General features: G+C 38.9%; 1 protein-coding gene across 1 annotated transcript in view; it reads left to right on the forward strand.

Moving 5' to 3' along the window:
• The window catches only part of EAF2 (ELL associated factor 2), a 40524-nt gene that overhangs the window by 1201 nt on the left and 26223 nt on the right, over positions 1 to 13100 (forward strand). Inside the window, exon 2 of the mRNA XM_066347281.1 lies at positions 8531 to 8625. Within this exon, the coding sequence (XP_066203378.1) occupies positions 8531 to 8625 (95 nt within the window). The remainder of the gene's footprint in view (positions 1 to 8530; positions 8626 to 13100) is intronic.

The following is a 13100-nucleotide window of genomic DNA, read 5'->3' on the forward strand; positions in this document are numbered from 1 at the left end:
TTCAATCAAAACACCCAATTAAAACTTAGATTTTCCAAAAGTTTTCTAAAGTTTTCGACAATCTAATTATAATAACTCACAGTAAAGATATGAAGAACCAATAGGTTTCTAACTTTCCATGGATATACATTTTATAAAGGGTTTTGTTAAGCAAAATTAATATCCAAATTTAGAATTAAAAGGATAGATATTTGCAAACAGAGACTCTTAAACAGTGTCCCTTGATTCTTCTTCTTCTCGGTACTCTATTCTAAGCTCCCCACAGTGACACAGTTAGTGCTGGCTGTGGAGTTTCTGGCCTTCTTCAGTCCCACTTTACAAAAGTATGTTGTAGTTTTTACTTGGTTTCTTCATGACTTTCTCTCAAATAGTCTTTCCTCTCTCCTTTCCTCTTCTTTGGTATGCAGTAGTCTTAATTTTTCAAATTACAAAATTTAGGATTATAAAAATATGATCAGGAATATATTTTCATAAACTTGGGTATATATTCTCTTTTTAAGGCTATGAATCCCGAGTCATGTGAATAAAATTGCAGATCCTTCAAAGCCTTTCATTTATCATAGTTCTCAAAATGCTGGAATTGTGTCTTAAGAGTCTGAGAATCAGATGATCCCCCTACAGAATGAAAATAAAACAACAACCACAATAAATAAGATGTGTGACTATACTCTCGGTCCTGTGGAAGACATTAGAAAGGTTTTCAGCCCTTAGTTTTATTCTTGTTGAAGCAGGAAGAATCTAGATTTATTTAAATAAAATCAGGCTTTATTCTTGAGGACAGGTTTATTTCCCATATGATCCTCACTCTTAAGGACTCATAGTAAAGGAAGGAAACTATGGAACGGAATAGCAGATATTGATACAAAGCAGGTAGACCTAATTTATAACAAACACTTATGTCAGTGTCGTCTGGGAGAAAGGAAAAAGTAACATCCTGTCTTTTTTTAAACATGTAAAGTAGTAATAATAATATCTAAATTTCATAATTTTTAAAGATTAAATAAGATAGCATGAACAACCTAGTGTAGTATTTGGTGCCTGGTAGAAAATAATAATAGTCACCACTATTCTTGAAGTGGTATATTTATTATGTAGGTATGAGGATTGCCAATGAAATGTAATTTTCTTAGACTTTTAAAAGCATTTATCAAGCTTGACCTCTGGTGGCGCAGTGGATAAAGCGTTGACCTGGAAATGCTGAGGTGGCCGGTTTGAAACCCTGGGCTTGCCTGGTCAAGGCACATATGGGAGTTGATGCTTCCAGGTCCTCCCCTCTTCTCTCTCTCTCTCTTACCTCTCTCTCTCCCTCTCTGTCTCTCTCTCTCCTCTCTAAAATGAATAAAAAAAATTTTTTAAAAAAGAAATCTTTAAAAAAAAAGCATTTATCAAGGCTTTACAATAAAACTATCAAAAAGATAGTCTGGCATGTGATAGGGAAGATATGAGATATTCTATAAATGATAAGGTAAATGCTCAGCAGCAGATGTTTCACCAGTAGAAGTGTTTGAGTGACAGGACTCACCAGAATAAATTTTGGATTTGGGCTAGTACTAGTTTTACAATGTATATTCAGATAAGGGAACAAACATTGAAATTTCTAAGTTTATAAATGATATCATTTTGGCTGTCAGGAAATAATGAACTCATTGGCATTGACTGCAGGGAGAGTGTTCAAGTGGAAACACTCCCAGTGAAGTGGTTATTAAGCTTTTGTGTGAGAAAATATTAGAAAGTACAGTAATGAAAACCAGGATTAAAATTATAGTTATACTTAATATTCTCCGATCAGTGTGGTATATTGGAAAGGGTGTGGGTATTGGAGTTAGTTGAATTAGTTCAAATCTAAGGAAGTAAATTTATTATAGTAATTATGGGTTCTTTTATGAAGATATTGACATTATAAACCGTTATAGCCAAAATAATCAGAAAAGTGGTCAACACTGACAGAAAAGTAAGTACAAAGTAGGACATGTTTTTCTAATCTTTATGTAATATCAGTAATTGTATTGTAAATCTGAAGAAAATAACATAGATGAAGGAAATCTAGACAGAATAAATATGGTCAAAGTGGTGGTTAAGTTTTCAAACCAAGGAGAACTGAAAGAAAAAAACTAATCTGAATCAACAATTTACAAGAGAATGTATTTGACATTTGGAAGTATATGAAAAGCATGAACATGAAATTATTCAACAAATTCTAAAATTCTAGAACTATGCTTAACCCCTTGAAAGTGTATATACTTTTTAAAAAATAAGTTGTTTGAAGATAAATAAAAGACAGTACTTAAATAACAAATAATAAAAAATGAAATTTATTAATCCTAATAGTATAATTAGAAATGTAAATAGGTTCAGAATAGTTTTGATAGACTTATTGATTAATTCACAGTTTTCATTAGGTAAATCTACAGATATTTTTAGTACATTCTTATCTTTTTACTTATCTCAGATCCTATAGGCATTTATAGATAGGCTTCAGGGGCTTGTAAATCACTTGAAATTATATAGTATTTGATATGTATATTTGTGTATACTTTTATGTGTGTGTGTGTGGAGAGGATCGATAGCTGGTCTATAATTTCTATCAGATGCCTGTAGGGATTTATGACTATCCCGCATCTCGGAACACCGTTCCCCCAACACACAGATGTACGCAAAAGTTAAGGATTGTAGATATAAGAGAAAGAGGCTATACAATGTGATAGAATATGTGGCTTGAGTTTTGTTTTGTTTTTTAAGTGAGAGGAGTGGAGATGTTGAGACAGTCTCCCTCATGCTCCGGGACCAGGATGCAAGAGGCCACTCCCATCTGCCACTAATGCTCAAATCAACTGAACTGTCCTCAGCACCTGGGGCTGATGCTGGAACTAATTGAGCCACTGGGTGCAGGAGAGGAAGAGAGAGAGAAGGGGGAGTAAGAGGGGGAGAGAAGCAGATGTTTGCTTCTCTTGTGTGCCCTGACTGGGAAATGAACCCAAGACATCCATACGCCAGGCAGATGGCTCTATCCAGTGAACCAACCGGCAAGGGCCTTTGAATTTTTTTGTTTGTTTGTTTTTTCAGGGCCTTTGGGTTTTTTACTTGATCTTTTACTGGCTTTATTACAGAGGAGTGCCTCAACAGCAAAATATAGGTGAAAATACTTATTTCAAAGAGATTGTCAAGGTAAAAAGTGATGATTATTATAAAGAAAAGTGTTCTTAAACACCAAAACAGAGGTTCGGGAACCTATGGCTCGTAAGCCAGATGTGGCTCTTTTGATGGCTGCATCTGGCTCACAGACAAATCTTTAATAAAAAAAATAATAACGTTAAAAATATAAAACATTCTCATGTATTACAATCCATTCATTTCCTACCGCTCATGTTCATGGTTGCAGGTGGCTGCAGCCAATCACAGCTGTCCTCCGGGACAACACCAAATTTTTATTGGATAATGCTTAACGTACACGGGTCATTGTATGCTCTCACGGAATTACATTTTAAAATATGTGGCGTTCATGGCTCTCTCAGCCAAAACGTTCCTGACCCTCGTTTTAGATTAACAGCCAAATGGCTGAATTTTACTTTAGAGATGTTTTGTTTGACTCTCACAGTTAACATGAATTACTGTGACTACTTAAAAATCAAGACCTTCGATACAAAAATCTTTTAAAAATCAGAAGATAACTTGGTAATACCTAGCCCAAATTCCTTTTGGCAGCAGTTGGTTGAAGCCCAGTTGTAGCTGTCCTCTTGAGACTAGGTTTATTCATTCTTTGGGTCACTGTGGTTTCCACTGGTCTGTTTCATGCCTTGGGTTACCTGTCTCCTTTCAAAGCATTATTTAGTGGGAGTCAAATGACAGTCATACCTCCCAGAATTGTCCTTTGTGTCACTGTCAGAAAAACATGAAAGGTCAGAAGGACATGGTTTTACTCTAGGGTACAATTTATATTGTTTTATATATTTATTACAGAGAATTCTTCATTATCAAATATTACGTAATAGGTGCCCTCTGTGAAAACAGAAGCATACTAGTGAAAAAAGTACAAAGGAAGATGGCAATATCTATCCTAAAAGAAGTGATAGTCTTGAAGTAAAGATGAACCTAATCCTCAGGAAACAATTAGAATCAAGCCTCTACACATTTTAAATTAAATTAGTTTATACTTAAAAATAAGTTTGGAAGTGCTTCAGAGGAGGGTTAACAATATGAACTTGAGTCAATTACCAAGCTCTCTATGTACCCATTATATGAAAGGTATTGTTCTAGGAGCCACAATTCTGGAGGAATGAAAGTATGAGGTATTGTGTGAGCAAAAGCACAGAGAAAAGCGGAAGGGCAAACTTTAGGTACTTTGATAGTTTAGCCTTTTGCTGATTGGAAACTACATAGTTTGTCCTAGGCAAGAATGGAAGGAGATGCCTCTGAAAAGATAATATGAAAGAAGACGTAGTCATTTTCTCTTCTCATTGATGTTGATATCAGTGAAACTGATGTCAGAGGTTGTTGGCCAACCTTCTCATCTTTTCACTCTAGCTGGATTTTGGAGTTCCTTATTCTAGCTTTTGCAGATATTAATTGGGTGATCTTGGGCAAGAGACTTAGTTTCTTACACCTTTATTTCCCTTATCTGTGAGGTAGTGCTATTCATTACAGGATTGTTGTGAAGTTTTGAGAGAAAAGTAATTAGGAAGATTAAAAAAAACCTGATTAGCACATAGGTTATAGCTGATATTATTATTGTTTTACTTTATCTTAGTTCATTCTCTTGGATTTTTCTGCCTTCTGGTCTGCTTTCTATTTTCTCTCTATCTCTGTGATACTCAAGGCACAGTTATGATTTTTCCCTTTAAATATGACTGTCATTTCATCAATTGACTTTTTTTTTTTTTTGTATTTTTCTGAAGCTGGAAACGGGGAGAGACAGTCAGACAGACTCCCGCATGCGCCCGACGGGGATCCACCCGGCACGCCCACCAGGGGCGATGCTCTGCCCACCAGGGGGCGATGCTCTGCCCCTCCGGGGGGTCGCTCTGCTGTGACCAGAGCAACTCTAGTGCCTGGGGCAGAGGCCAAGGAGCCATCCCCAGCGCCCGGGCCATCTTTGCTCCAATGGAGCCTTGGCTGCGGGAGGGGAAGAGAGAGACAGAGAGGAAGGAGGGGGGTGGGGGTGGAGAAGCAAATGGGCGCTTCTCCTTATGTGCCCTGGCCGGGAATCGAACCCCGGTCCCCCGCACGCCAGGCCAACGCTCTACCGCTGAGCCAACCGGCCAGGGCCTCATCAATTGACATTTTTATGTGAAATTGTTTTTTGTTTTTTAAGTATATAGTAGATGCACATTTTATTAGTTTCAGGTGTACAATATAGTGATTAGACATTTATATACCTTATATTATGATTAATACAATGGCATTAACAGTTATTTTTCTAAGTCCAAAACCTCTTTCAAGCATCTAAAGCTTAACACCTTAATTATCTTTTATCTTTCTCATTACCTTGCTACTGCTACTAACAAATGCCTCAATTTTTTTTCAGTCTAATCTTTATAAGTCAATCTTACTACCTAGGGATACATTGTAAAATGTATCAAACTCTTTCATATTTTTCATATTGCTTATGTTATTTTTAAAAATGATTTCTTAAAATCTAGGAATAGGCCCTGGCTGGTTGGCTCAGTGGTAGAGCGTCGGCCTGGCGTGCAGAGGTCCCGGGTTCGATTCCCGGCCAGGGCACACAGGAGAAGCGCCCATTTGCTTCTCCACCCCTCCCCTCTCCTTCCTCTCTGTCTCTCTCTTCCCCTCCCGCAGCCGAGGCTCCATTGAAGCAAAGATGGCCCGGGCGCTGGGGATGGCTCCTCGACCTCTGCCCCAGGTGCTAGAGTGGCTCTGGTCGCAACAGAGCGACGCCCGGGAGGGGTAGAGCATCGCCCCCTGGTGGGCAGAGCATTGCCCGTTGGTGGGCGTGCCTGGTGGATTCCGGTCGGGCATATGCGGGAGTCTGTCTGACTGTCTCTCTCCGTTTCCAGCTTCAGAAAAATAAAAAAAAAAAAAAAAAAAAAAAAAAAATCTAGGAATAAGCGTCAAGATTTGAAGGGATGGTTATTGTATGTAATAAGTTTTGAAATAAAGCAGCATGAAGAATGAACCATATTATAAAGAATGCTTAGTGTGAATTGGTATTTAAGGAACAGAGGAATGGATTTAATTTCTTTTCGTAGCAGTATTATGAGAATTAAATATGAAGTGTTAAACAAGATGAGTGGCATATAGGAAGTGTTGCATAAATATTAGCTATTATAATTATCATTATGAAGCAGGGCCAGCCTTTCTTTATTGGCAGTGGTGATTTGATGAGCACTAGAAGATTCTCCTTTCCCAAGATTGTCCATTATAATTCCCTACTATTTACTAATAAATATTTATTACTTTGGATTTAGACTTTTTGCCTTTGGTGCTTCCCTGTTAATATTAAGACCAATCTCTTGGGGTTGAGGGTAATTGGAAGGGGGCTCTCAGGGGCTAATAACATTCTATTTCTTAATATGGTTGCTGATTGTGCATGTGCCACTTTGTGAAAATTCATCAGGCTTATGATTTATGTTTTATTTTGCATGTATGTTATATTTTAATAAAGAGTCAGCCTAGAAAAAAAATAAATATAACCCAAGGAGTTCTATATCTGAAATGTCAGTCATTGATATATATTGATGTGAATTAAGTGCTTTTTATATCTTTAGTGGTTTTTAAGCTTTTACAGCATGTGAAATATTTCAGTGCCCTAAATTGCTTCTGGGTGATATATTTTAATGACCTCATTTTAATTACTGTTTAACTCAATATGAAAACTTATTCTAAGGTTTTCTGAGATTGCAGATATAGTTAAATTTATACATCCTTTGGTGGTGTACATATCCATGAAAAACTCAAGCTGTTAATAAATAAGATTATTTTATCTAAAGTTTCCCCATAAATATGTATTTGCCATGTGTTCATTCATTTTGCATTCTGCTTTAACAGCAGAAAACCAGTAGTAGGCACCCACAGTAGCTTACAAAAATATATGGCGGAAAAAGACTGAAAATCGAAACATTCTACTGATAATACTTTTTAGCCAATTGTGAAAACACTGATAGTTTTTAGCATTGGAACATTTAGTCTAGTTCATCTTGATCTAAACAGGATTCCAGGGAGCATGGTTTAAAGCAGGGGTAGTCAATCTTTTTATACCTACCACCCACTTCTGTATCTCTGTTAGTAGTAAAATTTTCTAACCGCCCACCAGTTCACAGTAATGGTGATTTATAAAGTAGGGAAGTAACTTTATATAATTTATAAAGCAGAGTTACAGCAGGTTAAAGCATATAATAATAATTACTCACCAAGTACTTTATGTGGGATTTTCGCTAAGTTTGGCAGAATCAATCTTTATAAAACAACTTACTATAGTTAAAAAATCTATCTTTTTATTTATACTTTGGTTGCCGTACTACCGCCCACCATGAAAGCTGGAATGCCCACTGGTGGGCGGTAGGGACCAGGTTGACTACCACTGGTTTAAAGAATAGTGTTTGAGTATAGCTATTTCCCTTTTGTTTTGGAATTATATATACAGATGTAAACTGGATTGCATTTTGTTTGTTTATTTGTAATATAAAGTCTTTAAAACCATTTTAATTACTGGGTGTTTTTTTTTTTGTATTTTTCTGAAGCTGGAAACGGGGAGAGACAGACAGACTCCCGCATGCGCCCAATCGGGATCCACCCAGCACGCCCAGCAGGGGCAACGCTCTGCCCACCGGGAGGGGGGGCGTCGCTCTGTCGGGACTAGAGCCACTCTAGCGCCTGGGGCAGAGGCCAAGGAGCCATCCCCAGCGCCCGGGCCATCTTTGCTCCAATGGAGCCTTGGCTGCGGGAGGGGAAGAGAGAGACAGAGAGGAAGGAGGGGAGGGGTGGAGAAGCAGATGGGCACTTCTCCTATGTGCCCTGGCCAGGAATCGAACCCGGGTCCCCCCGCACACCAGGCCGACGCTCTACCGCTGAGCCAACCGGCCAGGGCCTAATTACTGGTTTTTAAAAAATGATTTATCGGCCCTGGCCGGTTGGCTCAGTGGTAGAGCGTCAGCCTGGCGTGCAGGAGTCCCGGGTTTGATTCCCAGCCAGGGCACACAGGAGAAGCGCCCATCTGCTTCTCCACCCCTCCCCCTCTCCTTCCTCTCTGTCTCTCTCTTCCCCTCCCGCAGCCAAGGCTCCATTGGAGCAAAGTTGTCTGGGGCGCTGAGAATGGCTCCATGACCTCCGCCTCAGGTGCTAGAATGGCTCCAGTTGCAACAGAGCAACGCCCCAGATGGGCAGAGCATCGCCCCCTGGTGGGTCTGCTGGGTGGATCCCAGTCAGGCCCACGCGGGAGTCTGACTGCCTCCCTGTTTCCAACTTCAGAAAAATTTAAAAAAATAAATAAATGATTTATCATTCTGAAACCTCCTATTTTTGATATCCAGGGATTTAGGTGTTGTTTCATCTTATTAAAGTTTGTATCTATTTTTAGATGACTTCAAACCTGCTTCTGTTGACACTTCTTGTGAAGGAGAGCTTGAGGTTGGCAAAGGTGAACAGGTGACAATAACTCTGCCAAATATAGAAGTGAGTATTTCTATATATTTAGACAAAGGGATATTTTTGTAAGATTTCCACTAAATTTAAATGAAATAAGTACACAATTCATGTAGTAATAGGCAAAGTATTTAATAAACAATGAAGCAAAAAGAAAAAAACACCTTTACTTAAAACAATCTTAAAATACATTAATCTATTTTTAAAAGTTTCAACAGTTACATCAAATGATTTGAAAGAATTGGAAGTCTAAACAAATATTAAATTACTTCTATAGGCTAGATTTTGTACTACAAACTAGGAATAATAACATATTCCCTGTCTAGTCCTAATCCATAATAGCCGACAGACATGTAAACATCTAGTGCTATATGTTGGAGCATTTTCAAAATTCTGTGCAAACACAGTGGAACAAATACTCTACCTGGTGGAGTCTTGAAAGGCTTCCAAAGAAGGTGCTATTTGAGCTCAGCATTAAAGGATGAGTAGAATATTCTAGGCAGAAGAAATAGTACGTGAAAGACTAGTAGAGAAAGAACAAGTTTGCAGAATAAATGAATTCATGTAGTACATTATAAAAAATGAAAAATGATTGATAGGAGTGGATTGGGAGTAGATTGTAAATAATCTTTTATGTTGCAATATAGAATTTGGACTTGATCTCATAGGTATTAGAGAACTGTTAGAGGTTTTTAATCAGACAACTAATGTGAATAGATTTGTGTTTATGAAGTGATTTTAGCAATAGTTTAGGGAATAAGTTGGAAAAGGAAGAGATTAAGGTCAGGGAGGCTATAACCAGAAATTTTAAATTTTGACCATTTAAAAATTTCCAAGCGTATCCGAGTAAAACTATCAAATACTATTTATATAAGAATACAAGTTTTTTATTTTATGTTCAGTTTTCTCAGTTCTTGAGTTAGAAATTTTTTAGTATTCAACTTAAATTTCTTTATATTGACTTGATCTATTCTCATAGAAAACCATGACTGTAACTTTAACATATAAAGAAATGTTTTTATGTTATATATGGACTTTTGAGCTTTCTTTGTTTTGTTTAATTTTTGTAATAGAAATGGTTTTTTTTAAAAAAAAAAAAGAAATGGTTTTGTTCTAGTTCATTCACGTTCTTTTTTTTTCTTTTTCTTTTTTTTTTTTTTTTAATTTTTTTTTTGAGAGAGAGAAAGAGAGAGATGAGAGGCATCAATTTGTAGTTGCGGCTCTTTTACTTATTCATTGATTTGCTTCTCATATGTACCTTGACCAAGGGACTCCAGCCAAACCAGTGACCCCTTGCTCAAGCCAGAGACCTTGGGCTTCAAGCCAAATCTTTGGGTTTAAGCCAGCAACCATGGAATTATGTCTATGATCCCACACTCAAGTCAGTGACCCCACGCTCAAGCCAGCTGAACCCGCATTCAAGCCAGCAACCTCGGCGTTTCGAACCTGGGACCTCAGTGTTCCAGGTCAGTGTTCTATCCACTGCATTACCACTGGTCAGGCCAACCTCATTCTTTTGTGTGCATGTATAAGATAGTTTGTCATAGTTAGAAGGGTAGCAAACAAACTATCCTCTAGTCTTTATTTTTTTTTAATTTTTATTAGTCAAAACCATTTAATTAGGCCCCATTATTATGTCAGATTAAAGTTGCCTCTGAAGATTTTCCTATGCTAAATTAAATTTGTGGGGGCCTTTTATTGTATATTTCTCATTTGCTCACTACGAAACTGAAGGAAATGTAATGTCAATTGTTACGAGACATTGTGGATTCGTATTACTTTGTACTACTGTTTTATGAGAAAGGATTCAGATTCTGGCACTTCTAAAATAATTTGGAAATCTAGAACCCAAAATCTAAGGCTTTTCTTTCCTTTTTGTTTTTCCTTTTGATGTTGTTTAAAGAAAAACCTAAACTACCACTTAATTTTAAAAGTTACTTAAAAACCTTAAATTGGTAACAGGCACCACCAGCCTGGTCTCAGATTATAGGATTATTGATCATTGATGATTGGTTTGCAGAAGAACTTTGTATTTTACTTTGTCATGTATTATATAATATTGCCTTCTCAAATTGTAGTCCCCCCATCCTCATCTCTTGCATTGCTTTTCTACATACTTCAAGCAGATGAGAGTTCTTATATTTATTTGTAAACTTTTTTTTATTCACACAGATCCTACTTTAATCAAGAGTTACTGTTTACCATATGTTTAGTTATGGTCTCAATTGAAATTGAATATTTCTTTTTTGAGTGTGACAGAGACAGAGAAAGAGAGAGACAGAGTGAGGGACAAATAGGGACAGACAGACAGGAAGGGAGAGAGATGAGAAGTATCAGCTCATAGTTGTGGCGCCTTTGTTGTTCATTGACTGTTTTCTGATATGTGCCTTGACCAGGGGGCTTCAGCTAAGCCAGTGACCCCTTGCTTAAGCCAGCAACTTTGGGCTTCAAGCCAGTGATCTTTGGGCTCTAGGCAACACCCACGAGGTCATGTTCAGTGGTGGGATTCAAATAATTTAACAACTCATTCTCTGCCCTAAACAGTTGTTTTATGTATAAAAAGAGATATACCGAAAGGAAGTTTATTTCATGCATTTATTACTTAAATAAGAACAGTAAAAGAGGTACACAAAAATAAATTATAAGAGTTTTAAAATATTAATGAAAAAATATTAAATAATACCTGACAAAAAACTGTTATTTAAGATATTTTCATATTGCTTCTTTTTTTTTTTTTTTTTTTTTTTTTTTAACGAGACAGAGAGAGAGTCAAAGAGAGGATAGACAGGGACAGACAGATAGGAACGGAGAGATGAGTAGCATCAATCATTAGTTTTTTGTTAGGCATTACAACACCTTAATTGTTCATTGATTGCCTTCTCATACATGCCTTGATCGTGGGCCTTCAGCAGACCGAGTAACCCCTTGCTCGAGCCAGCGAGCTTGGGCTCAAGCTGGTGAGCTTTGCTCAAACCAGATGAGCCCTCGCTCAAGCTGGCGACCTCAGGGTCTCGAACCTGGGTCCTCGGCATCCCAGTCCGATGCTCTATCCACTGTGCCACCGCCTGGTCAGGCTTCATATTGCTTCTTTTTTTTTTTTTTTTTTTTTTTCATTTTTCTGAAGCTGGAAACAGGGAGAGACAGTCAGACAGACTCCCGCATGCGCCCGACCGGGATCCACCCGGCACGCCCACCAGGGGCGACGCTCTGCCCACCAGGGGGCGATGCTCTGCCCATCCTGGGCGTCGCCATATTGCGACCAGAGCCACTCTAGCGCCTGGGGCAGAGGCCACAGAGCCATCCCCAGCGCCCGGGCCATCCCTGCTCCAATGGAGCCTCGGCTGCGGGAGGGGAAGAGAGAGACAGAGAGGAAAGCGCGGCGGAGGGGTGGAGAAGCAAATGGGCGCTTCTCCTGTGTGCCCTGGCCGGGAATCGAACCCGGGTCCTCCGCCATATTGCTTCTTTATGGGCATCCTCACTTGCAATTTTTTTCACCTGTGGATGGAATGAACATTTCCACGGGCACTTAGAATACACTGTTGCACAGGTGAACATTAAAAAAGAGTAAGGGGCCCTGGCCAGTTGGCTTAGTGGTAGAGCATCAGCCCAGTATGTGGAGGTCCCGGGTTGATTCCTGGCCAGAGCACACAGAAGTGCCCACCTGCTTCTCCACCCTTTTTTTTTTGTCTCCTTTCTCTCTATTTCTCTCTTCTCCTCCCACAGCCAAAGCTCCATTGGAGCAAAGTTGGCCCAGGTGCTGAGGATGGCTCCATGGCCTCCCCCTCGGGCACTAGAATGGCTCTGGCAAAGGAGCAACAGCCCAGATGAGCGGAGAGCATCGCCCCCTAGTGGGCATGCTGGGTGGATCCTGGGCAGGCACATGTGGTAGTCTGTCTCTCTGCCTCCCTGTTTTTCACTTCAGAAAAAAAAAAAAAAAGCAAGGAATGTAAATTTGTGATTGCCACACTGGGCGGCTGCCCTGGCACCCTCCTTAAAGAGAACCCTGACTACAAGTGCCATTTTAACCGGTTTGCCAAACTCAACAAAAAATTAGGTATTGGTTCTGCCAAACTGGTGTGAACTGGCTGAACCCCACCACTGGTCATTTCTGTGATCCCGTGCTTAAGCTGCCAACCCTGTGCTCAAGCTGGTGACCTCGGAGTTTTGAGCCTGGGTCCTCGGCGTCCCAGGTTGATGCTCTATCCACTGCACCACTGCCTGGTCAGAATATACTCACATTTTGATGATGGTCTCAAAAATGTCTTTTCTACAGTTTTTCTTCTAGGAATCCAGAAAAGACTACTGTGATATTTTGACATGATGTTTCTTAAGTCTTTTTTATTCTGTAAAAGTCCCTTTCCCTTTTTATACCAGTAGTTGGTTAGAGAAATCACATTATTTATCTTCGAGAATATACTCATGTTCTAGGTTCCAAATTACTTCTGTTGTCCAGTATTATTTAACTTGTCCTTTATTCCTTATATTTCTTGTAAAATGATAGTTAT

This window comes from Saccopteryx leptura, chromosome 8 (genome assembly GCF_036850995.1).
Source record: "Saccopteryx leptura isolate mSacLep1 chromosome 8, mSacLep1_pri_phased_curated, whole genome shotgun sequence".
In the NCBI taxonomy this organism is placed as follows: Eukaryota; Metazoa; Chordata; class Mammalia; order Chiroptera; family Emballonuridae; genus Saccopteryx; species Saccopteryx leptura.